The sequence below is a fragment of the Calidris pugnax genome, unplaced genomic scaffold (genome assembly GCF_001431845.1).
Source record: "Calidris pugnax isolate Ruff unplaced genomic scaffold, ASM143184v1 scaffold70, whole genome shotgun sequence".
In the NCBI taxonomy this organism is placed as follows: Eukaryota; Metazoa; Chordata; class Aves; order Charadriiformes; family Scolopacidae; genus Calidris; species Calidris pugnax.
This window is the reverse complement of record NW_015090862.1, coordinates 14,031,769-14,059,069: the sequence shown is the minus strand read 5'-3', so window position 1 is coordinate 14,059,069 and position 27,301 is coordinate 14,031,769. Positions and strand designations below refer to the sequence as shown.

General features: G+C 44.4%; 1 protein-coding gene across 1 annotated transcript in view; it reads right to left on the bottom strand.

The window, feature by feature from the left end:
• SLCO3A1 (solute carrier organic anion transporter family member 3A1) overlaps positions 1 to 13,240 on the bottom strand; it is a 143,550-nt gene extending 130,310 nt beyond the window's left edge. Inside the window, exon 1 of the mRNA XM_014944738.1 lies at positions 13,064 to 13,240. Coding sequence (XP_014800224.1) covers positions 13,064 to 13,240 — 177 coding nt within the window. The remainder of the gene's footprint in view (positions 1 to 13,063) is intronic.
• Between the last annotated feature and the right edge of the window lie 14,061 nt (positions 13,241 to 27,301).

The following is a 27,301-nucleotide window of genomic DNA, read 5'->3' as shown; positions in this document are numbered from 1 at the left end:
CTGCTTTAAATGAAGCCAGACACCACAGAAGCAGTCCACTGCCGTCAATAACAGGGAAGGAGATTTTTCAAAAGCACTTAAGTGGCTTTGGAACAAGAGTCCCATTTTCAAAGAGACAACTCACTTGTCAATGAGAGCATGCCTCAGAGAGCATCTTTGAAAAACAACACCCTCAGGCTCTTTTAAAATCCATCACTACCAAAGAGCAAGTAAAACAGCCCCGAACGGACTTTTTCCTGGGAAGGCTCAAAAAGCAAAGGCGTAGATGCTTCAGCCCTGTGGCTTTAGACAGGTGAGAAGGAAGGAGGAACACCATTCAGCTGGCAACAAGGCTGCATCATAGCCCAGGGTGAAGGGAGAAGCCTCACAGACCATCCGCAAGTAGGATAACACAAAATTACCATCCCATTAACTCATTTAATTCAAATTATTATGATAGCTGATAGACACCTGGTTCAAGGTTCAAGCCTCTTTCATTCCAGTTACCATCATTGTAGCAGCTGAGTACCCATCATCCCAGTCCACAAGATACCTACGAAGCCAGACAATACCATAGCTAGCACATTTGCTGATGGAGAGAAAAAGCCCAGAGAAGACCTGGCGAAGTCCATGACAAAACCAGGAAATGAGCCCAAACACCCCTGCATCTTCACCAGAAAATACATCTAGTAGTTGTTCCTCAGCCAACAGACATTACCCCATGGGCAAAGCTGTCCTCTCCCAAGTCTGCCACATGTCACGTTGTCCAAATGTGAATGAAAACAGATTTCTCTGGGCACGAACATTAGTCTTGACTGATGAAGGGAGTCAGTTTGGACATGACAGCTCTGGACAGCCAGCTGCAAAGTAAGAGCCTGGCTTGAAAACATTACCCACGTGTGGCAGGAATGTTCCCCTGTCCCTGCCAAGAAGCCACCATCAACAGAATCTGCCTAGCCAGTATTGGCTCAGAGGACACAAGTTGCTGTTCCTCCATCATTTAATCTCTCACTTGCGTGAGCAGCGGGGGCGAGGGAGAGGGCAGGGAAACACGCAGTGACACGGACTCCTGGAAACACTCCATGAACTTAATTTTCTGTGACGCTGTCTGGATACCAAGAGTTCTGAGCGTAATCAGGATGCTGAGAATCAAATTGAAAGTGTCTGAACCTATACGCTAGGCACCACAGGGGGCAAATAAAGGAGAAAGCAAAGGTCATTTTAGTTTCAACTTTCATTCCCAGTGTAGCAAGGTTCTATGCATCTCTTAAAGACCCCATACCTTGAAGCCTCAGTGCCATGCCTAATAGAAATCCATAAAGTTTTGGTCAAATTGGACACTGGAGTAACCAGCCACACTCCATTCATGCCAGAAGTCACCGTTAACTAACCAGAATACTCCACTTTGCCATAGATCATTTGCAGAACATTTTTGTTCATTTTGGCCAACCACCCCCCACCTCAAACAGTAATGCCATCTCAGAGCAAGCAGTTTTGAAGATGGGAACACAGAAGCATTGAGCTGGGACATTACAGGAGAACCTGGGAAAAAAAACTCTCCAAGAAGCTAAATTCTGCCTTCCTATCTCCATCCCAGACTCTCCCATTCTCCCTCCCCTGACTCAAAATCCCAACTATGCAGAATCCTCAACTGGTTTCAAGCCCTGACCCTCAAGAAATAAAAATCCTGTGCCCTGGATGAAAACAAGCCAGTTTCTCCTGCCAGTGACCCTCTGGTCCCAGCAATGCAGTGAGAACTCTGCATCCAGATTTACCTCCGAGTTGTTACCCACCAACCAATTGCACACTGGATACCTGCCCACAGAACACCAAAGGCACAGCTTATTAATGCAGGAACATCTTGAAAACTCAGATAATGACAAAGGTCCCTGGGAACTGTTCAGAGAGATACTTCAAGAGTTTGCAATTTAAAAACGGCACAGAACTGATTCCAGAGGCTGCATCCAGTATTTCCCAAGAGTCATTCTACACAGCTACAGTAATTCATTAGGGATCTATTTAAATAAGAAGGCAAAATAAAAATTCTGGAAAAAAAAAAGTTTGTCCAGCATTGAATTAAGCTGAATGATTCAAATCAATAAATGCCATCTCAGCTAAGAGAAGCTACACCATAAGCCCCAAACGCTTCTACAGGACACAGCAAGAAGAAATTCAAAACTTCTGCCTTCTTGGTAAGAGCAAGCGCTGAGATTAAGAGCAACACAGCAGCCTTGATGCATCCTAATCCACAGAAAACACTGGACTTCTGTACGGGGCCAGCAGTTGAGAAAGCTTGTGCAGTCCCGCCAAATGACACAGCAAAGCCACAAAGCTGTGCCTCCAGCACATGGTCTGGTAGCGCGGCTTAACTTCAATAGCCATCGAACAACTCCCAAGCTGGTTTTGGAATCTGTTCATTCACAGAGAGATTTGTCAATGCAGAAGTGGCCTCAATTGAGCAAATAAACTCTTGGAAGCGAACGCTTTATCCAGCTCCGTGGAATATTTGAAATCTTCCCTTTGCAGCCCTTGCTCTTAAGTTCTTTAAAGTTGGTAGGTTTAAATCCTGTGAGAAAGCTTTTCAGTAACTCTAGGCCAGCTCCCTTGATATACAATTTTTTTTATAAAATAGTATTAAATATCACAGATTATAGCACAAGAAGACACACTAAACAAAACCCAACCTAGACCAGCACTGTAGCACTGAGACCCAAGGGCTCGAGCTACCCATGTGGTTTTTTGATACCGCCTTTTGATGACAGAAGTACAAACCCAGGGCCAAAGCACCCCTCTTTGGACTGAAGCTGGAGAGCAGAAGATGTGGCAGGATCCTGCAGGAACACAGCTGAGCTCAGTGGGCGTGCACTGCACTGAGCACCATGGATCAGACCGACTATAGGATCACCCCAACCGGCTGATATTACAAAACTAACATCGCTGCCCTTCACAAACAAGCACCCCCAGACAAGGCAGCCCTTCAGCTAAAGCTCCTGTCCCCCAGCCAGCAGCTGCGCTGACTTCAGACATAAGGACCTGCATTATAACTAGCCATAGGCAGCAGGAAACAAAGTGTGCATCTCATCCAGAGGCTGAAAGGCCCATTGTAATTAGCCGCTCTCGGCCCTGTACGTTGAACAAGACAAAAACAAAAACCAGTTTTCTTTCGCTGGTAAGCCCTAAAATTGCTGCCCACTGTTTCTCATAAAGGGCCTATACGCCCAACGCTAGTTCTCTGCCCATCATACAATCAAAGAACTGGGCACAGGCCATGGGGAAGGTTAATTCCCACAATAATCAAATTTTACAGACAATGCCTGCAGGACAGAAAGAATATCGATGTGTTTTAGTCCCACAGACACCTGTTTCTCCTTGAACTGAACCTTCTTGCTGCCCAGTGGCACACCACAAAAAACGGTGACTTACCACCAAGTGCAGATGGGATCCAAGCACAGGGAAAAAATATCTACCCAATACCAGCCAAAATTTCTGCAAAGAGCATGTCGGTGCTTAAACATGATTAACGGCTTATTTGTTTACTTTAGCTCATGGATAGAGGGTGGATGCTCTCCCAGCAGAGCTCAGCAAGCACCTGATGGAGACATGTTACCAGTGAGCAGAAGGGGTGGGATGGGGACAAGGTGGTGTTTTAATTTTTGCCTTTGTTTTAATCATCCAAATCTATTTTAACTGGCAATAAAAATTTTCCTCAGGTCAAGCCTGCTTTGCCCCTGACGGTAATTACTAGTCTTCATCTCAACCCACGAGCTTTTTTCACTTCATTTTCTACCCGTCCTGTTGAGAATGGGAGTGAAAGAGAGCAGCTGGGTGGGCATCTGGCTGCAGTCCAAGGATAACCCACCACAAGACCTCACCAAACAAGGTGGATACTCTTCAAAAGAGAGAAGTTAAAGCTTCAAGAACAACTTGGCGAAAATAGCTTTACTAAACCATGTCAATTACAGCTCTTCCTGCAGCTCAGAGGAACAACGAGAAGCAAACCACAGGACTGAAAAAATGGAAATCTAAACTCAAGTTTTTCCTCTTTAAAAATCAAGTCCTAGTTACATATTGTTATTTTTCTGTTGTTTCCCAGTTACAGGGAAAGAAAGGATCAACCCCTAATTTGGCACCTCAATACATCATGCAACACTCAAACCGTGGCAGGATGAGAAGGCAAGCACGTTTCCAGCAGATGAAAGTCATTAGCACGGCACAACAAGCAGCAGGACACCACTGGGGGCATTTCTCCTTCATATTTTTCAAAATAATTTTCTTTTAGTCAGTATTTTTAGCTTCTCTTTTGGAAGCTCCAAACATTTTCCATGGCATTTCTCGGTACAGACACGTGCGTGTGTACACACAGGTCTGGTGTTATTCAGAGGTGCAGAGGACTTGTCCTCCTACTGCCCCAAGCAAGGCACACGTCACTCCTCCTGGAACCTTTCAGAAGTTCCCTTCAAGCCAAGGAGTGAGGTTTGGCCCACACCCCAGCATCATAATGCTCCCAAGCAACTCTCTGGTCTACGGCTAACGATGTGCCAAACTAGGTTTTCACAAAGCTGAGAAGTGGAAAGAGGTAGCAGCTATTTCACATCCTCCTTTTCAGAAATTAAAAATAAGAACCCCAAAACAACCTTTCTGCAACTCTTCCTGTTGAAGTTCCACCGGAGAAAACAAAAAGCCATTCATTGTTTAACACCATGGGTTGCAATCCTGTGAAGTGATGGTGTTTTCTCACCCACCGTTCTCCCTCTGGAGAATTAAAGGGACGAAACACATCTGAAAATACAGAAAATTCAGAATTCTGCCCTGGTATGGCAGACATACCCATCACTGCTATCCTCTGGCCATCCTGTGTTTGAGTGTGGTGCTCCTGGCCAGCTGAGAGCATTCAAAGCTCCATCTGGTCCAGGTTCCAAGCAGACTCCAGGAAAAATGCTTACTTTTCACCTTACATAAAGGTATGGAATAATTCACCTGTTTTAGGAACATAGAGGGAATCACAACCTGGCACCTTGACTGCAAAACACTTTCACATCATTTAATTTGATTCTTCAAGCACTAAGCTGTTAAGTGTCACCTTAAAATACATATATACAACATACACTTCAAGGCCGTTTCTTATATATTGACCCAAAACCAATGCTGATTTCAATTCAAATAAAAATCTATCTTTCAGTGGGGGAAAAAAAAAAAAATAAAATACCACTCCGTATTTTTAAAAATGAAAAGTGAAACATTTCTGGAAGATTTCTGCATTTTCCACACCCACACCCCACAACTTTTTCCAAACAGCCAAGCTTTCTTTCAGTTTGTGGTAGAGTTTGTAGTTGCCATTTTATTAGGGGAAAAAGAAAAAAGCAACATAGAGAAAATGTTGGATTCAACTGCAAACATCAAAGCACCAAAAAAAAAACTTGAAAGCAAATCTGACATAGCTGCTTCAGAAACCATAATGCTGGGTGAGTCACGAAGACCTCAATACAACTGAATTATCCAGGTTCCTTCAAAAACTTCACTGTCATTTTATGGATCACCATAAAACTGAATTTTAAGTCTTTTCCCACTTCCAGTAAACTAAGACATTATGAATTATACAGGTGAAGAGCACAGTAAGTGTTTTAAAAGGACATTTAAATATTAAAAATAACGACAATTCCAGCAATCCTTGCTCAGAAAACAGATCATTATGTAGCATAGAAAAACAACTTCTGTGCTCCCACACCTGCCCTCGGCCACTTATCTAAAAGTCACTGGGCCTGCAAACATGCAGAAATCATCCATGCGATAGCTGCAGACACCAAAAAGATAAAGATGAGGAGGCAGCCTCCCTCCCTCCCTCGCCTCAGCAGGAAATATTTAGGTATCACAATGCAGAAACAAATCACATTCCGAATAAGGCTGGGAAAGAGAAAGTTGCTACCTGGAGAGCTTAAGAAATCCAATTTCAGTTCTGAGGTCCTTCCTGGATTTGCTAAGCAAGGAGAGGAGGACCCAGCCATACCTGTGCTGTCTGTCGGTCTTCATCCCTACATCATTCCAACTGCATCCCTACCTAAAATCTGGGAAAAGGGAATGGTTCCTTTTCTCCACGCTTTGACTCAACCATTCAAACTGAAACATCTTGGATGCAGAGAGCACCTCTCTCTAAACATTACAGAATGCTTCCCATAACAGGGCAGAGTCACCCCAGTGCTGGTGGGAAGAAGTGCCAGAGACTCCAGGAACTCCCGGAACAGGTTGCTATCCCTATCGATTGTATCGATAGCCTATGAAACGTGGCAGTGTGAAAGCTCGATTTGCATTGCAATATGTATCTCCAAAGAGACAGAGAGTCTAGTGGTTGCTCCAAGGTGACCTGGAGACGGGACTCTTGGGGTTCTAGTCCTGGTTTCGCAGCAGAGTTATAATGAAACCTTGTAAATCAAAACCACTGGCCCATTTTTCTATGCAATAGGAAAAATTAATTCTTTCAGACTTCGCTGGAGCACTTAAAGGAGTTACTACACAAAGTATTATCGTGTGTTTATTGAAACTTCCTTGGATGATGCTTGGAATACACCACTTTGCAGCTTCATCTGGTGTTGATCAGAAGACAACGCTACACTAATGCATCCAAGCTGCAACCACACCCACTAAATAGTATGCCATTGTTTAATCTTGCTACCGTGAAGGAATAACTGGAGACCAAGGAGTGTACAAGTAAGGAAACATTTTAGATTATTATACACAGAGGACAAATTCTTCTTGATGAATTGCAGAATAACTCTTCTGAAGCAATAAATTTACCCCGCTGTAGAAGAACAGAAGCTGGCTTTTGGTCCTTTAAAATATCCTGAAAGTAAGGGAAGAGAAAAAGTCCATGTAACCCATTCCCTTTCTGGGAACCAGGGAATATCTGCTGTCCCTTGCAGGGAAGGAGAGGGATCTCAGTTCAACCCAGCCCTCCCCGGGACAGAGGCTACGTTACGATTTAGAGTCACGCTGCAGAAAGTTACTGAGCAAGAACAACACAGACCTTCAGACCGGTGTATTCTCCAATCTCACTCAAGACCCCTCTAAATCTCAGCTGCATTAATGCTGCGGGCCATTAAAACTGGGAGCTGTAGTTGTCACACAGGCACACAGCAAATGCTAGAGATTTAGGAAGCGAAGGCTGGCCAAAAGAAATGAGACATTGGTTTTACGAGGGACCATAACATTTCTAACAGGCTGCTCTTTATTTCAGGGCTTACAAATAGCGCAAATTGGCCCTTACAGAGGAAAGGACGACCTGCCAAACTTTCCGCTAAAAGTAATAAAAAAATTAAACACTAAAATCAATTAGTCCACACTGTCACACATCAAGTGTGTTTTGCCTTTAAATGCATTTAACCAAGGAGGCATCAGATTGTGAGTTTGGATTCATTCTGCAGATGGCACACAGTATATAATGGAAGAGATAAACATGTCAGTTTCTCTACAACATTTCATCTATTAGTAGTAAATAAAAGAAAACTTTAAACCAAAGTATAAACACCAGTTACTCACAAGCCTTCCTGCTACTCAAAAATCAACCTACACCTGGATCAGAAATTGTTTCTACTAATTTATATAAAGTTTTTGTGTTAATGACTCAATGCCACACTCCGGACCCAAGCCCCACAGGAGCCTTTAAGCATCAGAACCCGGAGCTGGATCTGGTTTCTCCTCCACTCTGCAGTCAGAGACCTGAAAAGCATCAAAAGGCTTCTTAGAGAAGAAATATGAATGCAGTCAAAAGAGCTAGTTTAGAATAACTTTCTGCGCAACTCAGCTGCAAAACAGACAATATTCTCTAATGGGAAAGGCATACTAGAAACAACTTTCCAGAAATAACATTGCCAGCAAAGATATATTAAGGAAAAATGAACTGTAAGCAATAACCAGCCAATGCTTGGCAATCTTCATCCCCACTAAAACATTTATTTTCACTCCACGGTTTTTTTTTTCCCCCTTAAATACCCCAGTGACAAATAAATTATGAGCATTACAGCTAATTTATTACTCAGCACTGCTGAGGATGGAAAGGAAAAAAAGAAGACAGTGATATTTTAAAGGCAATTCTTATTCTAGGAAAATAAATACTTTAATAAAAACAATAATAAATTCAGTGGGGAAAAACTGCTCTTGCAGTTAAGTCACTGGACTGAAGCACCTGAAACTGGGATTCCTTGCTCTGCCAGACTCTTCCTTTGCCCAGGCCTAAGCTACTCGGGTTGTGACGCTGTTAACCAAGCAAAAGCTTTATCAATGGCCTCAGCAACAGCATCAGGCTCTTAATCTCTGCCTCAGTTTCCCCACCTGCAGCACTTCTCCCACCCGGTCTATTCACACTACAGAGGCTCAGGGGCAAACGCTGTCATGCGGCACCAAGCACAACGGAGGGCTTTGAACCACTGCCCTGCTGTATTAAATTGGCTTTAATAACATCCGCCCTGCAGAACTCTCTGCTGACTTCAAGGAGGGTTGGACCAGGTCTCTGGGACAGGAGAGACAACTGCTTTCTGTACTGTCACAGCAAAACAGTATTCTCTTTGCTTCGTTTAACACGGGAGGAGAAGAGGTTGCGCTCCAAAGCAACTTAAAAATCCAAGAGCCGAATTCTGCTCTTAATCCCTCAATTCCCTGATGTCCATCTCATAGGACCCTTATTTGTCTCTTTTCCAGAGGGAACCTTTGATGTTTAACTTCTGTATTTATCTTTGATACTTATTTTTTCCCCGAATATGGAATTTTAAGGTTTACTTTAATACCCCAAACTCCGGTAGCAATAGAACAGAACAGAAGGAGCCTGTCTCAGAGGCCACACGCGCACACACCATCTCACCTGGACTCACATTTTTACTGCAGACACATTAAGAGGGCTTTTGCAGGCTGCAGTTCAAACACTGCTGCACAGGCAGGGCTCTAGTCGGGAAGTTCAGCGTGGCTCAAAAGTTTTCATTCAGCAAAACAAGAAACAATTTGGCATTCATTCCCACGCAAACCCCAACGCGCCCGCCTTGGGAGGGACCAATTATTTTCCTTTCCCATCTCACGTCGGGGCCGGTCATCCTCTATCACTTGATAAAGCACGTGAATCGCTGCATTCAAAGCTGCAGCAAAACAGAGGCATCTCAGTAAAGCTCTGTGAAAACAAGCCACCCCGAGCACACCACGGAACCGCTTCCCATATGCATGCCCTTTATCTAAAGAAGCCCGTGACTTTGGCAGATGTCGGATGCTCGCAACTAGGTCAGTTTGAACCGGAGCGAGCCGGGGCTAAAGGCTAGGGAGAGAAAATTAAATTGTGCTCCATCTCCACAAACTGTGGCCGTCGAACCCCAAAGCTCTTCGCCTTCTGCTAAAGGGGTTGATTTCCCCACCGGCCAGGCAAAAAGATTTGCCCGGCAGGGTGATGAAACGCCTCGGCGCTACACCGTCAGGAGCACTCGGGAGGTTATTACCAGTTAAAATATTCCAAAATATAACCCACGTCGGAATCCGGGGTGGGGAGGGAGACAGGGAGGGAAGCGTTGCCAAGGTATGTGAATCAGCCTTATCGAAATCCTCATCCTGACTGATCACACTGCTGCATTCGCCCCAAAGGCACAAGGCTCCAGCTGGGGGAAAAAAAAAAAAAAAAAAAAGGAGATTCCAGCTTTTCCCTGCCGGTACCATCCGCACCAGGAACGCTGGGCTCTTTAATTCGCAGAGCCACGCTGCAGGAGATGGAAATCTCGCCGGGGGTGGAAATCAGCTGGGCTTTTCCAAGTTGCTGCAAAAAACCCTGGAGTAACTTCTGCAGCAGGAACGGGCGGCTGCAGCCGGGCAGGCAGCCTTCTCCCTCCCCGCTGCCACTGCAGGCGCTGGGAAATTGGAGTTTCCAAAAAAGCAGGCAGGAGTAATTAGACGAAGCCAAATAAATGCATACACAAAACCTTACAAGAATATGCAAATAACAGGGTGTATTCAGCAGCCCCAGAAATTAAGGCAGCGGCACAGGCTTGTATTTGCATAAACTATGCGGGGTATGGCACCGAGTCAGTTTGGAACATGTGCGTTCTGCAAACAGCAAGGGCTGTAATTGACAAATATTTTGGAACGTGACATTGATCAAACACTCCCTAAAACTTCATGTGAAGAACCCCAGCGACACCGTCCTAATTAACCATAGACATCCACTGTTGGCATCCTGGGGTATTTTCACTGCTGAGTTCTGTGGGAAAACAATTGGACTTTATAGATTTTTATCAGCATTTATTATTTATAAAGCCCTGTTGGCAAGCACAATGTTTTATGAACAAATAAAAGTGAATGATCTTTGCCTCAGAACCACATAATGAATGAATGTCTACTTTGTACATACATTCAAGTGGGCGCTGCTAGTTTATTATGCAGAGAACATGGAGAAAAAAAAAAAGAAGGTTTTACATCTCTAAAAAGAAATAACAATATCCACTTCTAAATGTACCGACATGAAAGCCAAGCCCAATCAAAACTGAGCTCTTCAATCACCCCTAAGAGGCCAAGCCCCTGCCTTGTTTTCTTAACGAGCTGAGTTTTTGCCCTCGTGGTCTCCCCGTGCAGAGCACGGCAGCCAAAAACCGAGGAAACCAACTTGTCGCCGTATAAGGCGAAAAAAAAGGTTTCTCTTCCTGAGTTACAAATAACCAGGGAAAGTCACACATGTGGCCAAGCAAAGCAGAAGTATGAATACAGTACTCGCTCGCTGCTGGCAGGCTAAAATTAGCAGTTTACCCAACTGCCCAGAACTACACGCCGGGTCTGTCCTCCCTCCGCAGCATCTCCCTATTTGTCTGTCTTTCTGTTTGCTCTCCGCTTTGTCTCGCCTGCTAATTTGTCCCTCGGGGAGCAGCCCCACACGCCACCGCCGAGCCCAGCTCGTCCCAGGAGCCCCAGTAAAATGAATATCCACTTGCAGTTCCACCTGGGCAACTCTGCAGTGCCTCCGCTCCTGTCACCCCCGGGAGATGGCACCTGAGAACAGCACCGGGGCCCAGGGGACACCCCGGTCTGCAAAAATGATTTAAGTCCCGTGCATCTTCCCCCAGGCACCGCTCCTGCTCCCCCACGACACCTGTAAACGGGGCGCTCCTCCAGATCCCCCTTTAAAAACACAGATTTACCCTCCAAAGACTTTGCATCTGCTCACTGTAGGAAGAGCGGGGTGGTATTCGCAGCGAGGGAAGATAAATTATCCAGGGGAGGGAGGAACACTTGCCCAGTGCAGCTGGGCCACTGCTTATGCATGCTGGGGATTGCTTTGAGTTTAGTTTTCTTCCCCCCCCCTCTACTCCCCCAGCTACTGACCAGTTGTCTTGTTACTGTTTGTGGATCTGGCTGGTGGGGGCATGATGTCACGCTGGTCAGGGGACAGTCCTGGAGAATGGCAGAGGGTAGGGATGGCAGGACCTCCTCCGAGTTAACCCCCTGGGAGGAGGGACTGCGGGGTTTTCACACCGGCGGGGACAGGGGGGAGTGAGAGGGAGAGAGCGTGGGGCTCAGCACACCCCAAGAGTTGGGGAAAACAGGAGAAGAACAGCTAAACTGGTGAGGGGAGAGCAACGCAAAGGAGTCTGTGGAAAATGCCGTGCTAGGGGCTACTCCTGCTGAGCCTATATGCTCAGAGACTAGCTGTGTGCCAAGATACAGTATGTGTATATATATATATATATCTCCTTTAACAGGTCTGCACCTTTCCAGCATACTGGTGCCCACTGGGTGACATCACCTCAGTGGGCTCTTCCTTGGCCACGACCGTGATGAGGGATTATCCCACTCTCATTCATGCTGGCAGCTCGTTTTACGAGCAGCTCATCGGAAACAATATATTTACTTACTAAGGTGTTACTCGCATAAAAGAGGCATGTCCCTGTCTGGCTCCTACAAATGAAGTGATATCCACTTATACTCACACAGCATATAGAATTACTGCATTTATCTCACCAGATGTGATGTAGTTTCCTTTGGAATTACAAATAGGCTCCAAAACTAAACTTACGCGGTTTATTATATGGAGATGACTGATAATTTCCATTTCATATTAATCAAGAATATTAACAATGGTTTGTTTAGCCACATACCTTGAAAAATTATACAGCATGTTCAGTACAAATTTGCATAAGTAGTTTGAGCATGTGAGAGAGGAGCAGCTAAATACTGAACACAAGTACAGAATGCAGAGATCTTACACTTACTGTATAGCACATTACGTGTACGGCCTCAAAAAAAGCCTCAGAGATTATGAATACATTTCTTTTCCATGGAAACTATAATTCTCAAATCCAGCAAGCTATTTTGAGAAATTTAAATCAACTCTACACTTACAGCTGCTGGAAGAAGAACACTTCATTTTCCACAGGCTGCCTCTCTGGGTGCACACTCAAAGGCACAAGCAGCGCCGTATGGACATCCTTCCAACTCTTCTACTCCACTTCTGCTGCTGACACCACATCTCACTATGCAGATTCAGTGCAAAGTCTGATTTTTTGCCCGTTCTCTACCTATCGCCAAGACTTGGGGGGGGGGGACGGGGGGACACTGCTGCGCCCAGCGCCGCTGCATCACTCCAAGAGGAGGAGGAGGCAAAAATTAGTAAGGCGGGAGGCACGAAGTAAATGCCCCACCAGATCTTCTTGCTGTTTATTCGGGCTCAGCTGGAAAAAGGCTGGCATTTGACCCCCCCGCGGCAGTGGCCAGGCTGGGAAACTAGCAGCCATCCCGCCGGCACCGGGGACCGGCCGCGGGAGTTGTCGCCGCGGAGGGGCGAGAGACGGGCAGAAGGGTTAAAAAAAATAATAATAAAAATAATAAAAATAATAAAAGTAATAAAAGTAATAAATACACACACACACCCCTCGGCGCTGCTGAGTCATTTAAGCCGTGAAACGCCGGGGTTGGTGTCAAACCCCCCCGGGGAGGTTGGGGGGCTGCCCCCGGCGGCCAGGTAAACTTCCCCTCCACTTGTGCCGGCGCATCCACCGCCCCGCTCCGCGCCCCCCGGCCCGGCAGGTACCCCGGGGGATGGGGATGGGGGTTCCACCGGCCGGCCCCCACTCACCAGGTAGGCTCCCACCGTGCCCTGGGCCAGCATCAGGGCGCACTCGGACACCAGGAAGAGCTGGATGCTGGAGAAGCAGGAGACCTTCCTCCGCCGTCTCCGCTGCCGCGGCGCTCCGGCCCCCGGGAGCTCCCCGCCGCCGCCACCGCCGCCCGCCGATCCCCGCTTCCCCGGCATCCTCCCGGGCACCGCCGCCACCGCCGCGGGATGGCGGGCCCCGCGGCTGCTCCGCGCCTTCCTCTTCGTCCTTCTCCTCCTCCTCCTCCTGGGGGTGCCAATCACAGCGGCAGCCCGCGGCGGCTGCCTCTCCGCCCGCGGGCTGCTGCCATGGCCAGCTCGCCTCCTCCTCCTCCTCCTCCTTCTCCTCCTCCTGCCGTCTCTCCTCCCCTCGCCCTGCCGCGCTCCCTCTCTCCGCCGGCCCCGCGCAGGCCGGATCCGCGCCCCCGCCGCCGAGGGGCGGGGGAAAGCGCGGGGTTGGCGGCGGCGGAGGCTCCGCGGAGGGCGGCCCCGTCCCGGGATACGCGCGGGCGGCTCCTATGGCCGTGGGAGGGGGTAAGAACCGCAACACCCCCCACACACACCCCAAAAACACACACACGCACCACCGGGCCCGGTGCGGGAGCCGGCTGCGCTGTCGGGCTTCTCTCCCTTCCCCGCACCGGGCTGGAAGTTTGTCACGCTGGGAGAGTGGTCCCCAAATCAGCCTGCCCCCCCCCCACACTATCCCTTTCCTGGCATCATCCCCCGGGCTGGATGCCCCGATCTCACACTCCTGCAAACACCCCTTTGCGGGGAGCAAAGGCCATGCCAAAAAATCGCATATTCAAATAAAATAGGTGCCGGGGGGCAAGGGTTGGCTCTCGGGGTCGCGCTTCGTGTCCCCAAGCCACGTGCCCTTCCGACCCTGCTGTCACCCCCACCTCAAGTTCTAATTTCAAGAGATATCTTCTTTAAAAAACCCCCCAATCGTCACTTCTACTATTACAGCTCACGTTCCTTCCTGGCGTAACAGCAAAACCTGATCTGCTGCTCTCCTCGGGCGCGCTCCCCCGGTTCATTTCTGGGTCCACACCGGGGGCTGCCGCCTTCCTCCCGGTTATTAAACTTCCAAGTTGAGTGGAAGTTCAGCTGTGTGATCCATGTAGTACCGGGATGTCTGTGGCCTTTGAGAGGAACAGTTTTCTGTGGAGACAGAGGTTACGTTTATTTCAAAAATAACAACAGGCGTGATTTGGGTCAAAAATAACAACAGGCGTGATTTGGGTTGTAAATTTCATTCTCAAAAGCGGCTTCAAAATTCCTCAAAGGAAGGAGTCAAACTACTCAAAGGAAGACGCCTTTGAAAATGGAACTTAAGAACACTGTAATTTTCCAAGGCACAAGTCACACCAGGCTGTCAAGAGAACCAACATTTTAAATGAGCCCCTTTTTCTCCCAGCACCCTTTTTGACTTTCTTCTCCCAAAACATCATCACTGTTTGGGTTTGTTTGTTTGTTTGGTTTTTTTTTATTTTGGCCTTCTTTTACATGAGTACCTTTAACAAATGCGATGCTGCAAATCACTCTTGAGCAGAGTCTCCACCCAGGTTGATGAGTCCTCACCAAGCCCAGCTGATGCACGTTGCCGGAAGGAGATGTGAGAGACCTGGCACACTCAGCTGTTGCCCTTTGCTCATCGGCTGCCAACATCTCCTTCCCATGCTGAACTTTGGCTCCCCACAGCTTTTCCAGCAGGTCTGGGCCATTTCAACAGGTGTCAATAGTCACCTGTCCTACCCCAGGGACACGGTCTGCAACACTGATGGCCTGAGGCAGCATTATCAAACAATTAGTGGGGAGAACAGTCTGCTGCTTGCAGCTGAGTCGTCTCAATTTTAATGAGACACATATCAGGCCTTCAGACATTGTGTGCCTCACAAGATGCACGTTAGAAGCTACCAGAGGCCTCAAATGCCAAGGTTTTTGCATGAGATCATGAAAAACTGGCTCATCTGTACAGGGTTCTGCCGGTTCATAAGATATTTGTTTTCTATCCAGGGAAAACTGGTTCTTCCACCAAAACAAAATAAAAAGCTAATTTTCTTGAAATCTCATTAGACTACAAAAGTGCTCATCTCCTTCCTAACGTGTTTATTTAGGGGCCTCTGCTATAAGAATTCTGAAGTTAGAAAGCTAGAAAGGTCTCTGTCTCTAGATGGGTGGATTCTAAGACTAATTCAATTAGCGTGGCTAGACAGATGCTTTGCTCCAGATGGATGCTATTGGTGTGTTATAAACAGGATGGACAATCTAACCGACTTTTCAATAAGTGAAAATAGAGGGGTGTCTCTTAAAACACTTGAGCATGTAGAATTATGGCAGGGAAAGTCTTACAATTCCCTGAAGAAATCATCATTTTGGGGGCATGCTAGTCCTTCCAGTCAGCCCTTGCCTGCTCTGGGTTAGGTGCTGAAGGCAGCAAAGCTCTGAAAACTCATATAGCTCACCATGTGGGTATCAGGAGACGCAACCAAACTTCTGCACATGCCACCGCAGTTACCAATATTCAAGATGCTTTAAAGCTCTTGAATATGTATATAATGGCATCACATCTCTTGATCGTGTCTTGGACATCCCATTGGAAGAGTTTGTCCAGACTGAGGGAGCAGATATATTGCTTGTCTGTCACAAGGAAAACAGCTGCTAGAAAAGTTTGACTCTAATACTAATTATCTGAAACATCTGGTTGGTTAGTTTATTGCAGCAGAATACAATTATCAGTTAAATTTCTGTCCAGAAGAGACAGACTGCCTGGATTTATATTTTTTTCTCTACTTTATGTTGTATGCCTGCACTTCCTTTAGGAAAATTCCTCCTGGCTTGCTCTGCTGAAGGAAAGAAAGTGGTCTTGCATCTCCACCCAAGTACATCAGTAGACCTGAGTTTGCTTTCTGCCACCTTCCCGACATACCACATTCCTGAGAGATCTCAGCAGAGTGCTCCAGGGATGGACAAGTGACCTGCTTGGCTTTAATAGTTAATTATTGTTATACCCAAACAGTTTTTCTGGTCTAAATTGACCCAGCTTTAACTACTAATGTGTGGAATACTAATGTTCTTGGATTATCATTAGCCTAGAATGAAAAGGGACTTTATAGCTAGAATGGTCCCTTTTCCTCAGGGCTCAGTAGTTTTGCCAACACAGTTCTCAGCTATTTCCTCAACCAAAGCAATCATTAGCAACTTTTCCCCCACAATAATTTGCAATAAATTTTTTGCGGATACCTGCTCAGGTTTTTATAAACACTTGAACATTCATAGCTGGGAGGCAATGTGCTGCCATAGATAAGGTTGAACTCTACAATCTTTAATGAGTCGGCTCCCCTGAGACAGTCTTATTACATCTTGTCTGCTGGACATCTCCTTGCTAAGAACCTGTGGGCTTGTGTCAACATTCACCTTTGGGTAACCTTAGCAGCTGGAATTTTCTTCATCTGTGACCATCCTAAAACAATTTTTTGCTTTAGTTCATTTTTTTTCCTCCTATTTGTGGTTAATCCTATTGAAAATTAGCTGTGTGGTCATATCTTTTGATACCAGACAGGCATAGCTTCCGTCATCCCTGTCTAGAATCAGTGCCTGTGGCATATGGGGTAAGTTTCTGGCTAGCACAGAAGACGACCTGAAGGAGAGCTATGAAAGGTGAAGACCTTAGTGAAGCGCTCGACTGATACCATACACCTCAAGGGGCAAAAGTGCAAACTTAAAATCTAAGCTGAACCATCAGCAGTGTTGGTAACAGGAGGAGGAACAGGAGAGGATGATTTTCCTTAAGTGGAGCTGATGGAAACCTCTCCTGTGCAACGTGCCAAGGCAAGCAGCTGATCTGTATCGTTAGGCATCTCTACAGTTGCCATTGGAATCGTATTCCCAAACCTTCCGGACATATTTTACAGTCCAGGGGGCTAATGTGTGCCTCTTCCAGTACAGCCTCACTGGAGCAGTGGTGGGCACCCAGTACCTCTTCTTGCCCAGGATGCAACAGAGAATAACGAGAACAGGTGCTAAGAGAAGAGGATGGTCTCAAAGGACACACATTGGTCCTGTGGTGTATATTAAAAAAAAAACCACAACAAAATCAGTGCTGCAACCATAACTGGTGTCTTCTCTCACCAAAACTGCTCTGGATATTTTCTACAGGTGAATTGTGTATTTCATTGCTCTCCTTTACGCTGCTGTAGGTCAGGAGCCACTTTCAGAGTTTGATACTCACCCAAGTGACCGCATCCTCACCCTTCCCCAAGGGTTTGTGCAGTCCAGCCTTCGGGTTCCTCTCCTGCCCTGTGGCCCTGGGTGCCAACCTGGCTGCAAATCACTGCTAATCTGCCGTAATTGCAAGAGTGACTGAGGAACATCACCTTCGGGGTATGCTGGTCGCTCTGCCAGGTTGACGCTTGTTCTGCCCCTTGACGTGGCTTCGAGGATGTCACAGCGCTGCGTTAGGTGCTGGAAAATAACATTCCTGTGAGGTTTTGCATTCAAAATTACTCCAGTGAAGTTAAAAACCAGGCACAGCTGTCTCAGATATCACTCTCTGACTACACCCTTTTGGGTTTCTTTCCAGGACGGTGCAGCCGTGCTGAGGCCAGTTTAAGCCATTTGGATGAAAGGAAGGCTCATGTGCTGCCAAAATGGATTTGCATGGAGCATAAATCACGTCCCCTCAGCACCAGATCTGCACCCCTGACTGGTCCTACTTGGTGCATTTGTCTGAGGGAAGGCTTATGTATTGAGAAAATGAGGAATAACTTCAGATATGTTCAAAGAGCAAGGAATAACACATAAATAAATAAGAAATCCCAGGACTGTAGCCAAGAGGCTTTTCCTTGGGATGGCTTTGAAATTCTGTTTTGTGATTCTCTGGTTGCAAAACCCTACGGATCAGCTGGTACAGGAGGCAGGTGACAGGAAAGGGTTTTAATGATCTACTGGTGTGGAATAAGGGTATAAGTATGCACATCAGCCACGGGTGTACAGCAGCAAGGAGGGTTGAGATTGGGACAGCTTGTGGATATATCAGCAGCTGTCACTTCCAAGATACCACAATGCTAACAGTTTTAATGCAATTTCTTTCTATAAACACTTCTGACTTTACTGCTTTGCTATTTTGAGTCCTGCTGGAGACTTGGACTCATTAAAAAGGCATTTCCTTCAGACAAGCTGATTAGATAGCTGTTCCTTCCCCCAGATGATGAAAGGCTGGAGAACACCTCACTGAAGCTAAAAACTGCAGAAAATTAAGACACATTAGTTTAACAAGAGTTGCAGGTTCACCTTGAAATCTCCCACTATGAAAACAGTTGAAAAAGAGAGGAGAATCTTAAATGCAAGAATGGGATGACTTGTCTGCAATCTACATTGCACAAACCTGGCTCTTAACCTCTAATTATGGTTTTCCCAAATGAATGAGACTGATCTGAAGACAGCTGAGTAATCTCTAATGCCATTGACTCCATGAGACCCGAGGGCATGCGACACTTTTACAGGAGAACTAAGCACCCAGCAGGATCATGGTCTAAATGGAAATCAGAATGACTTTTGAATTAAAGCAATGTGATTTAGCAAACACAGGATAATTGTGGAGTACCTGCAAATATTGACATCAGCCTAACGCCTCATTTAGTAGGAAAGTTAATTTGTAGAATAAGAAAATGAAAAGCAAATTACTGGACAATAGACTACCACGTTCCTGACTGTTAATCAGCATTTCATAAAGCAATGATTGTCCAAACTGTAAGTCAATATACAATAAAAATATTTAATTTCTTTGTTGTAAGGATGAGACCTTGAAGCTCTAATTCTAGAAGATAATTCTATTTGGTCAATCAAAAAATAAAAAAGGGAATGTCATCTGTTTGTATTTTTACAAATTGATGTGGATTTATGAAACAACTAAGATACCCGTGGTAAGAGAACCTTATTACAAATGTTCTGCTTTCCTGCCACTGTCACACTCTGGAAAATATTCTTGGCCAGGCTCAGCCGTGGCTGATGATGCAGCAGAAGGCAATGTTCCCTGGAGTCAGTAAGAATCCATCTTCCAGGTGGTGGGGTAGTACAAGGAGTGATGTGTAGGACGTCTCTTGTGTAGCAAGCTCTCACACAGCCACAGCTGCCGGTGACACACGGACACTTCTGCCCAACTCTGAGCACTGGTCTTACTGGGTCAGCCCGAAGTTCATTTCTGGGGTTTAATTTTGAGCCCTTACTTCAGTTTATTATGTTAGCTGGAAACAATTTATTTCCTTCTATGTGCTTCCACCTTCCAAATAACTTCCTTTAATAGCAAAACGCAGCAGAGGTTTTATATGAAAGTTTGTAAAGGGCTTTTGACCAAGGGGGCTGTGAGCCAGTGAGTTCCAGCCAGACGCTGAACGCTTGTGTCCTGATGCTTCTTGCTAGATAATAATGTGACAGCCCTGATACTTGTAAATCAAACTGTCTCCTTAATAAAGAAATTGTTTACAGAGATACTTGATGGCATCTTGAAATCTAGCCCTGTGTGCACAGACTGACTTCCCGTCGAGCTTTTTATTTACTGTCTGTGACTGTATTCTCTGCGGATCTTGCACTTTTGCGTGAATGCTTTCAATCTGCCATTTGCACTGGCTTTCTTCAACACAGGCATATTTTTTCCTCTGGACGTTATGTGCAGCATGTATCTGTCTCATGATGCTATTTCATGAGTTTATTGAAATTGTGTATCTCATTGCGGAATAAATTTTATTAACATCTCTGAGCTGGTAAAAACCTGGTTTCGGGCTTTGCTGGATTAGCTGGATCTTCCCAATGGAAGTTACTATCCCGTGTGATTCGGTGGTGAATTTGTAGTACTAGAGTCTCTGTAACACTCTGTAGTCGTAGATGAAAGACCTGCCATATGCCCCTGTGGAGGATGTTACTTCTGTCAAGCTAAGGCAAAGCTGTTCATAGGACAGTTTGAAGCTAAATACCGAGCAGATGACAATGAAAATAGTGTGCTATGATATCAATGGAAGAATCAAGACAATTAGCAAACACAGAGTAGGACCAGTACAGACAGAAAAGGGAGGGACTGCACTGACAGTGGTGTGATGTTGCACAATAGCTTCTCAAAACAAAACCAGTTCCCATAAACCAGCCTTTGTATTGCCTCTTTTTTGGCCAGAACCGAATTCTCTCACCCCTTCAACTGATGCATGATGTCAGTTCAATTCAATAGCTGCTTCTTAGCAGCAGGTAACAGTATTGTTGGGTGTTACCTTATATACTTATGTAATTTCAGTTGAGCTCGCTTGATGTAAAAGAACACCCTTTTGTCACCTTAGCTATACCAATGCCTTCGGGTACCCCAAGGTCAGCCACAATCTTTTTGACTGGAGACATATCCTTGAGTTAAATAGTAATCCTTTGGGTTCTGATTAATAAGCAACAATGTGCCTTTGAAAACCTGCAGCAATATGAGTCTAGAGTGAGCATTTTTTGCCAAAATTAGATGTTTTTCTTCTGTCTTGTACTCTGAGAGACTGTAGTAATTGACTTTCAGCAACCTTGACAGCCTTTGGTCCTCAAAAGGTTTGCACACAGGCTAAGGAAAGGAGGTGGGAACCCTAAGAAAGGAGCTGGATTTTTTTAACTTATTCTGGAGAACACTGATTAACCCTTAATGGGCTTTATTGGTTCAGCTTTTAGAATTAACAGGATCCCTAAATTACTCTGGGTCCATGAAAGCATGTGAAACTTAAATGTCTATAACAACCTGCTGTAATATAATGGCATTTAGGGCAACGATCACCTAGTATAAACACTTAGAACAAGTGTGAGGGGAACCTTTACTGACATCACTCCAATAAACTGGCTGAAGACCTTGCTGCAGGATCTGTAGACAAGCTGTATCCAAAGAGCACTTGAGTCTTGCTGCATCTTTTCCATCCTTAAGGTCTTAGCGGCAGGAACTTCTTTCTGTGAAGGATCCTTACAGCATTTGGTGTGAAGGAGTCTAATATCTCTGAAGTAATGATAAAAATGCAGGAGGGAGGAATGCAGGGAAGAGGGGAGTTGTTGACCTCACTGGAACTCAGATAAGTCAGTGGAAGATAAAGAGAATTTATTCGCTCTTGGACTGACCTCCAATATGAAAACAGGGCAACGCAATGAAAGGTCAAAAATAAAAACAAGGCATTTGATAGTGCCTTAATAAGGCAGCAAAGAGTTACTCTACTTGACCCTGAAATAAGCAAGGCCATCAGGGAAAAAAACGCCGAAATTCTTTTACTTACTGTCAAGCTAACAGAGCCCACATTTTTGGTTGCTGTAACAGAGCAACTCTCCCATGAACCTCCCTAGAAAAGGCAAGGTGTGGGAGAGGGAGGTGTTATTAAAGGACATTTGTGAGCTTGTTATCTTGATGCTTTTCAAACACAGCCTCATCTGACACTAATTCTAGAGCATTTATTGAGCGTGGAGAAAATGGAGCAAAAGGAAAGGAAAAACCTGACAGGTTCTTATCAAAGCTGTAGTCCTGCTCCACTTTTCATTGCTATTTAAAAGAAAATAATTGGGTTACAGGAAATATCCTGAAAGCTCTCACATGACTGTTTGCTGTTTAGGTAGTGACCCGCAGGTGAGCACTCAGCAGTTATTTTTCATTGAGAAAGAGCCACAGTTTCTATCTCCTACATTTTCATAGTGTGAAGAGTTGTCCGCAAGCCAAGAGTGACATTCTGCTGATGCTGAGGGTGCAACAGTGAGGGTTTGGATGTTAATCGTTATTTCATGGCAGAGAACAGCATGGCTAGTTCAAATGGCTTAAAAGATAACTAATCTCTCACAATTCATTAAAATTTCCCTGCCCTAATTCAAGAAACTGGTCCCAGCTTCTTATACGTGTGATGGGACATCAAGAGATGGGATTCACTCCCCCACTAAAATTCTCCATTTTCTGAGAGAAGGCCACATACACTTACTTACACAAGAAAGTTACAGACAGCACCTAACCCAATGACAGAAATTACCTTGAGACATTGTTGTCAGAGAATCTCTAGAGAGATTCTGGCTGTAAAGCCAGCGCAACCAACATCATCACCGCAAAGATGGGAAATGTGTCCCATTGCCTACTCTTGCTCTCCTGTTGTCCTGCAACGTAATTTCTTCTTCTGGTCTGCCCAGGAGAGAGGCGAGTAACATCAACCACTTGTAAATGTCATTCAGTATCGACCTTTGCTTCCTTTCTGACCTTCAAAGTCTCCTTTCTGAAAACATCCTAACTATCCATTACCAAGGATATGGTTTCGCCGCATAATTAGGATGAAGGACAGTTGTTCAGAAGAAGACTGTTATTTTTACATATCTATGGCAATATAAAAATCTTGTAAATCAATCATAAATGTCTCTTCAGTGATTTATGACCGGTATGTGGAAACTGAGAGATGGCTTTGAATGCAGATTTTGTTATAAATTATTTCCTTGAATTTTTGTCCTAAATGCAATCATTTACTATTATTAATAGTCTGTGCACATCACATTGAAGCAAAATGGAGCACAACGTCTTAAGACAACCAGTGTACTTGTACAAAACTTTCTTGCATAACTTCCTCCATGTGGACATATATCATTAATCTTTTGACAAGGAGAAGGAACTTGATTCTTTCCTTTGTTAGCATCAAACAACAAATGCAGTTCTGGGACAGAGCAGTGAAGTTGTACATCTGCTAAGGGAATGAAAAACAATGTCTTTAAAAAAAAAAAATTGGCTTTGATAATATTCAACTTTGTTGACTTACATAAATTGCAGCAGTGCTGAATTTATGGTCCGGTGTGGGCTGAAGTTCTAGAGGTACCGCTCTCCTGAGTACAAAGTCTGAGTCTCCTCTCTCCTGTACATGGATATTCATTTACCACCTGGAGACAACATGATATGATAATGATCATTCAAGAGGGTGATTTTCACTGCAGTCATTCAGCTGTATCAACATGCCTCTTCTTGACTAAGCCAAATAGCCCATCAATGAACTAATGCTGTCCTTTGCTTGAGAATAGCTCATTACCAGATCTGATCAAAGTATTTCTATCATATTTTCCTTACTATTGTTTTTAGTAAGCGAGCTGCTTTCCCCATGTTTCCCCATATACATAGTTCTGTGAAACTCAGCTTTTTGCATAAATTTTTACTAAAAGTGGTATATTTTGTTTACTTGATTTTCTATTTGAATTCTTCTTTCAGTAAGTAAAAACTATGATAATGATTTTAAAACTTTTTGTCTATTTTTTTCTCTATGTCTATCTGGGAAGTTCCATAATAAAATGTAAAAATATGTCCAGTTTAAGTTTCAAAATGGAAACTGAGACATCAACATTTTTGCCAAATTGTTTTCTCTGACTTGACTAATTAGCCAGCTGCAAGGGCAGAAAGTATCTTACAGCTCCTTGTGTGCTATGAATTAGTCTGATGCTGCTGACATTACCAGGGTTTCCACATCCTACTGAGCTTTTTGTGGTTTTACCTTTCCTAATAGAAGCATTAGAGGGGCACATTTACATTCTTGCCCTGATTTATGAGTACATTTTATTTGTGGGGAGATTAAATTGTGGTGGGTTGGATCTGTTTGGGTTTCCTCGATAGCCTCTGATGAGTTTTAATAGAGGTAGCCCTCACAGTAAATCAAGTGTCTCAGCTGATCTACAAAAAAAGTGAAGCTGTGACTCATTACCCCGTAGACGAGCCATCCTCGTATGGTAACTCATTAAACAGGGGAGATTATTTACGATGTTTGAAATCACCCCAGCTGATAGTGTCATTTAAGAAACTCAGATGCTCCATATAGAATGTGAAATATTTGATAGTTTGTAGATGACTCACTAAGATCTGAACAAGTTCAAAATATGCTTTTCTGAGGAAAGCTCAGCTGGGTGATGGATGTGACCATCACTGGGCTCCAGGGGTCACCTGGAAGAACAAAGAATGTCCCCTGCCTTTGCCCAAGGTTAATGTACAGAAGGTTTTCTTAGAAACTTAGAAAGTATCTCTGCAGTTCTGTAACCAGCAAAGCACAAGGACGAAAGTACACTCCTAAAGATATGTAGGCCCCATGTTTTTGGAAGTCAGACACAGGAGTCCTGCAGAAACAGCACACGGACAGACTTCAAGCTGGAGATGTCATCAACACTGCTGAAATAAAGAAGTCCCTGAGTTTGGAAGGATGGCTAATACAAGCCTGAGGGCCTGTAAAACTTAGATACTGTCCAATGTTTGTGGAGCATCTGAACCCATTCAAAAGAGGGAATTTACAGCAGCAGGTTGTTTAGTCTGTCATCTCTCTGTTATTTAGCCTCTGCAATAGATCACATTATACTTTGGTGTCCATGCTAATAAAGTATCAGTGCTCAAATACACTCTTTGAATTCATTCACCCATATGCCATTCTTAAAAACTCATGACTGTACTGTTATAGTTATACTTCGAGAGCAAAATTAAACCCCAAATCCCTCTATGAACACCAGCAAGCTGTGCTGCCTCTCCTGGGCACCATTACAGCCATGCCAAGAGGATCCTGGCCCTTTCTCTTCCTAATATTTGCTTATTGTCACTTGGACATCTAGTCCATCACTCAGATGGTGAGCAATCTGAGACAAGGTCTGTACTCCTGTTTTCTGTTAAGTGGCTAGCTTGCAGGGGAGGCAGAGGGGGATATTAAATAATAATGACAATAATAATACATCTGATAGAGTTCAGTTCCGCCTGAATACTAAATGGAAAGCTGAAAGCCTCCCTATGGATCCTTTCCATCTCGAGCACCAATGATTGTAACAGATGCATCAGTTTTAAATTAATGCCTTGCATGACAAAAAAACACTGATACATGTTTAGGAAATCTGTGCCCAACTGGCATGTTTTGATCAGCTGCAAATCATGACACTGCCACATCTGTAACGTAACTCATAAAACATACAGATGTGATCCACTTTTTAGTTGGAGCAAGACAACACAGATCCCTTAATGTGGTGCATGACCTTTACCTCCAACTTTATAAGAATCTTATGAAATTAAAATAAAAACAATGAACAAAAGGACTTTCTTCTACGATTTTGAAAACACCTGCAAACAGCAAAGGATTAGTAAAATCAAAAAAGGAATGAGGAAACACTGAAGATGAAAACCACTGATCCATTTAAACACCGATGAAACGATTTGACAAGTACTGGAAAAGAATATTAAACAGATACATGCTATTAACTTTCACAGGGTCAGCCTGGGAGCTCGAGTAGCACAAGGTTGAGGTTAACCCTTCAGAGTGGGGAGGATCTCACCATAAATCACGGTTTCTTACTGTTGCAGGGGATGTTGATACAACTCATGTAATAACTGGAAAATATTTTTGACATTTGGTAATGATTCTAGAAAGGAGGTGCAGTTTGGAAGGTGGAAAGAGGTCAAAAAATGCAAGGAAAGCCAGCAAATGACAAAATTAGAATGAAGACATATTGATCCCTTTCATTTCTTTCTTACGGGGGGTTGGGAGGACATTAAACAGGGAGATCAGTCTCAGTGAAAAACACAGTTTGTGCTATTAGGGCCCTCATGGGAGCAGAGACCTTCCAGCTTGTAGGTCAGCATCTTATATTGCCAATGGGTTGTGGGCTGGACTCTCCTGGTCGCTTTTAATGGCCTCATGCTGCTTGGGTATTCGAGCATCTTCCGTGTCAAGCTTAAAAAACATGAAGCTTTTACAAGACTTCAGGATGTCACTGACTCATCCCTGGTTTTGAGGTGCAGCCTCTCTGCTCAGTGCTTTTGGAGGGGAATGAGGATGCCGGGAAAAGCTGTATGAGCAGTTAATGTCAGGAATTTCAGCCTTGATGCCTCTAATCTGAGCACTCCTTCACCTAAAGTGGAGCATTTACCTCCTCTCAGCTGCCTACCCAGCCAACTTTTTGTCCTTGTCTTTAAAAAAAAATAAAATTAAACTGTACAACAAAACATTAAATTTGTCCACAGGAGTCAATAAATGCCACTCTACTCATACCTTACTACTCCTTCAACTATCCCATTGCCTAGTGCTAAAAATAATGATGTGAGTACCTTTATATCAGTCTTTTCTGTCATGATTAAGACTACGCCAGTCAGAAAGGTCACTGTATGATAGACTACAGACCACAAGTCCCCACAAGCCAGTGTGACTAACACATTAAACATCGGATTGCAGCTTGGTCAAGTGACTAGTGTAGTGTGAGAAATGAAATCAATACTTACCCTGGTGAGAAATGTTAGAAATGAGCATTCACCGTTGGCCACGTTCAGATGGCAGAGAGTCTGGCATGCCATATTATCATGCTCATAACCGAGATGTTGCCTTAAAAAAACACCCAGAAGCTCAGTAGCAGTGGCAATGCTGAGCACTTACTCCTGCAAGTCTTTCTTTGAGCTTATCAATGGATTTATTGAACATCACTCTTCTCCTCCTTGGTCCTGAGCCATCCTACCCCTGCCGTGAGGGACCTGGTCTGTCCTGGCACCCACTCCAGCAGAAATAGCTGTACTGGGGAAGATTCAGGTTGCTCTGCCTGGAAAAAATACCCCAAACAAAACTGTTACAGCTGATTCAAGGGGATTGTATTTCTATCCCTTAGAAAAGAAATATTCCAGGTATAGCTAGATGCATTTTTAATGACTCACATGCATGTCGTGTGGAACAAAAGCCTGTATTCCTCCCGTCCTTTCTCCCTTCCCAGTCTTCCCCATTTTTGACAAGTGCTCAGCACCACAACAGACAAATCTATCACTGGCAATTTTAATAATCTTTGTTACCGTGATTCCATGTTACACCTACCTCATTGAATTGCAATTCAACATAGAAGTTTTTAGAGGGCAGGTTGATGTCTGTCTCAGTATTTATTTTTCAGTTGTATTCTTCTCTATTTGGTCTTCAAAGACAGTTCGATTTTTTTCTTCTACATTTTATTTTGGTTTCAAAGGTGTCTCGGTTGAGCAAACAAATAGGATTTCAGATTGATCTTATTATCTATTTACAACAGGTTGATCTTGAGTTCAGAAGTATCACTGTTTGAAAAAGCATTGAAGTTGTACTCATGAATACTGGAGTGTGTTTAATGTACAACCTTCTGGTCTTGAAAGCAAAAAGAAGAGCTGAAGCATTTAGCATGTGTGCTTCTTGAATATATATTTTCCAGGTCAGTCTTAAAATCAGCCTCTTCCTTACAAGA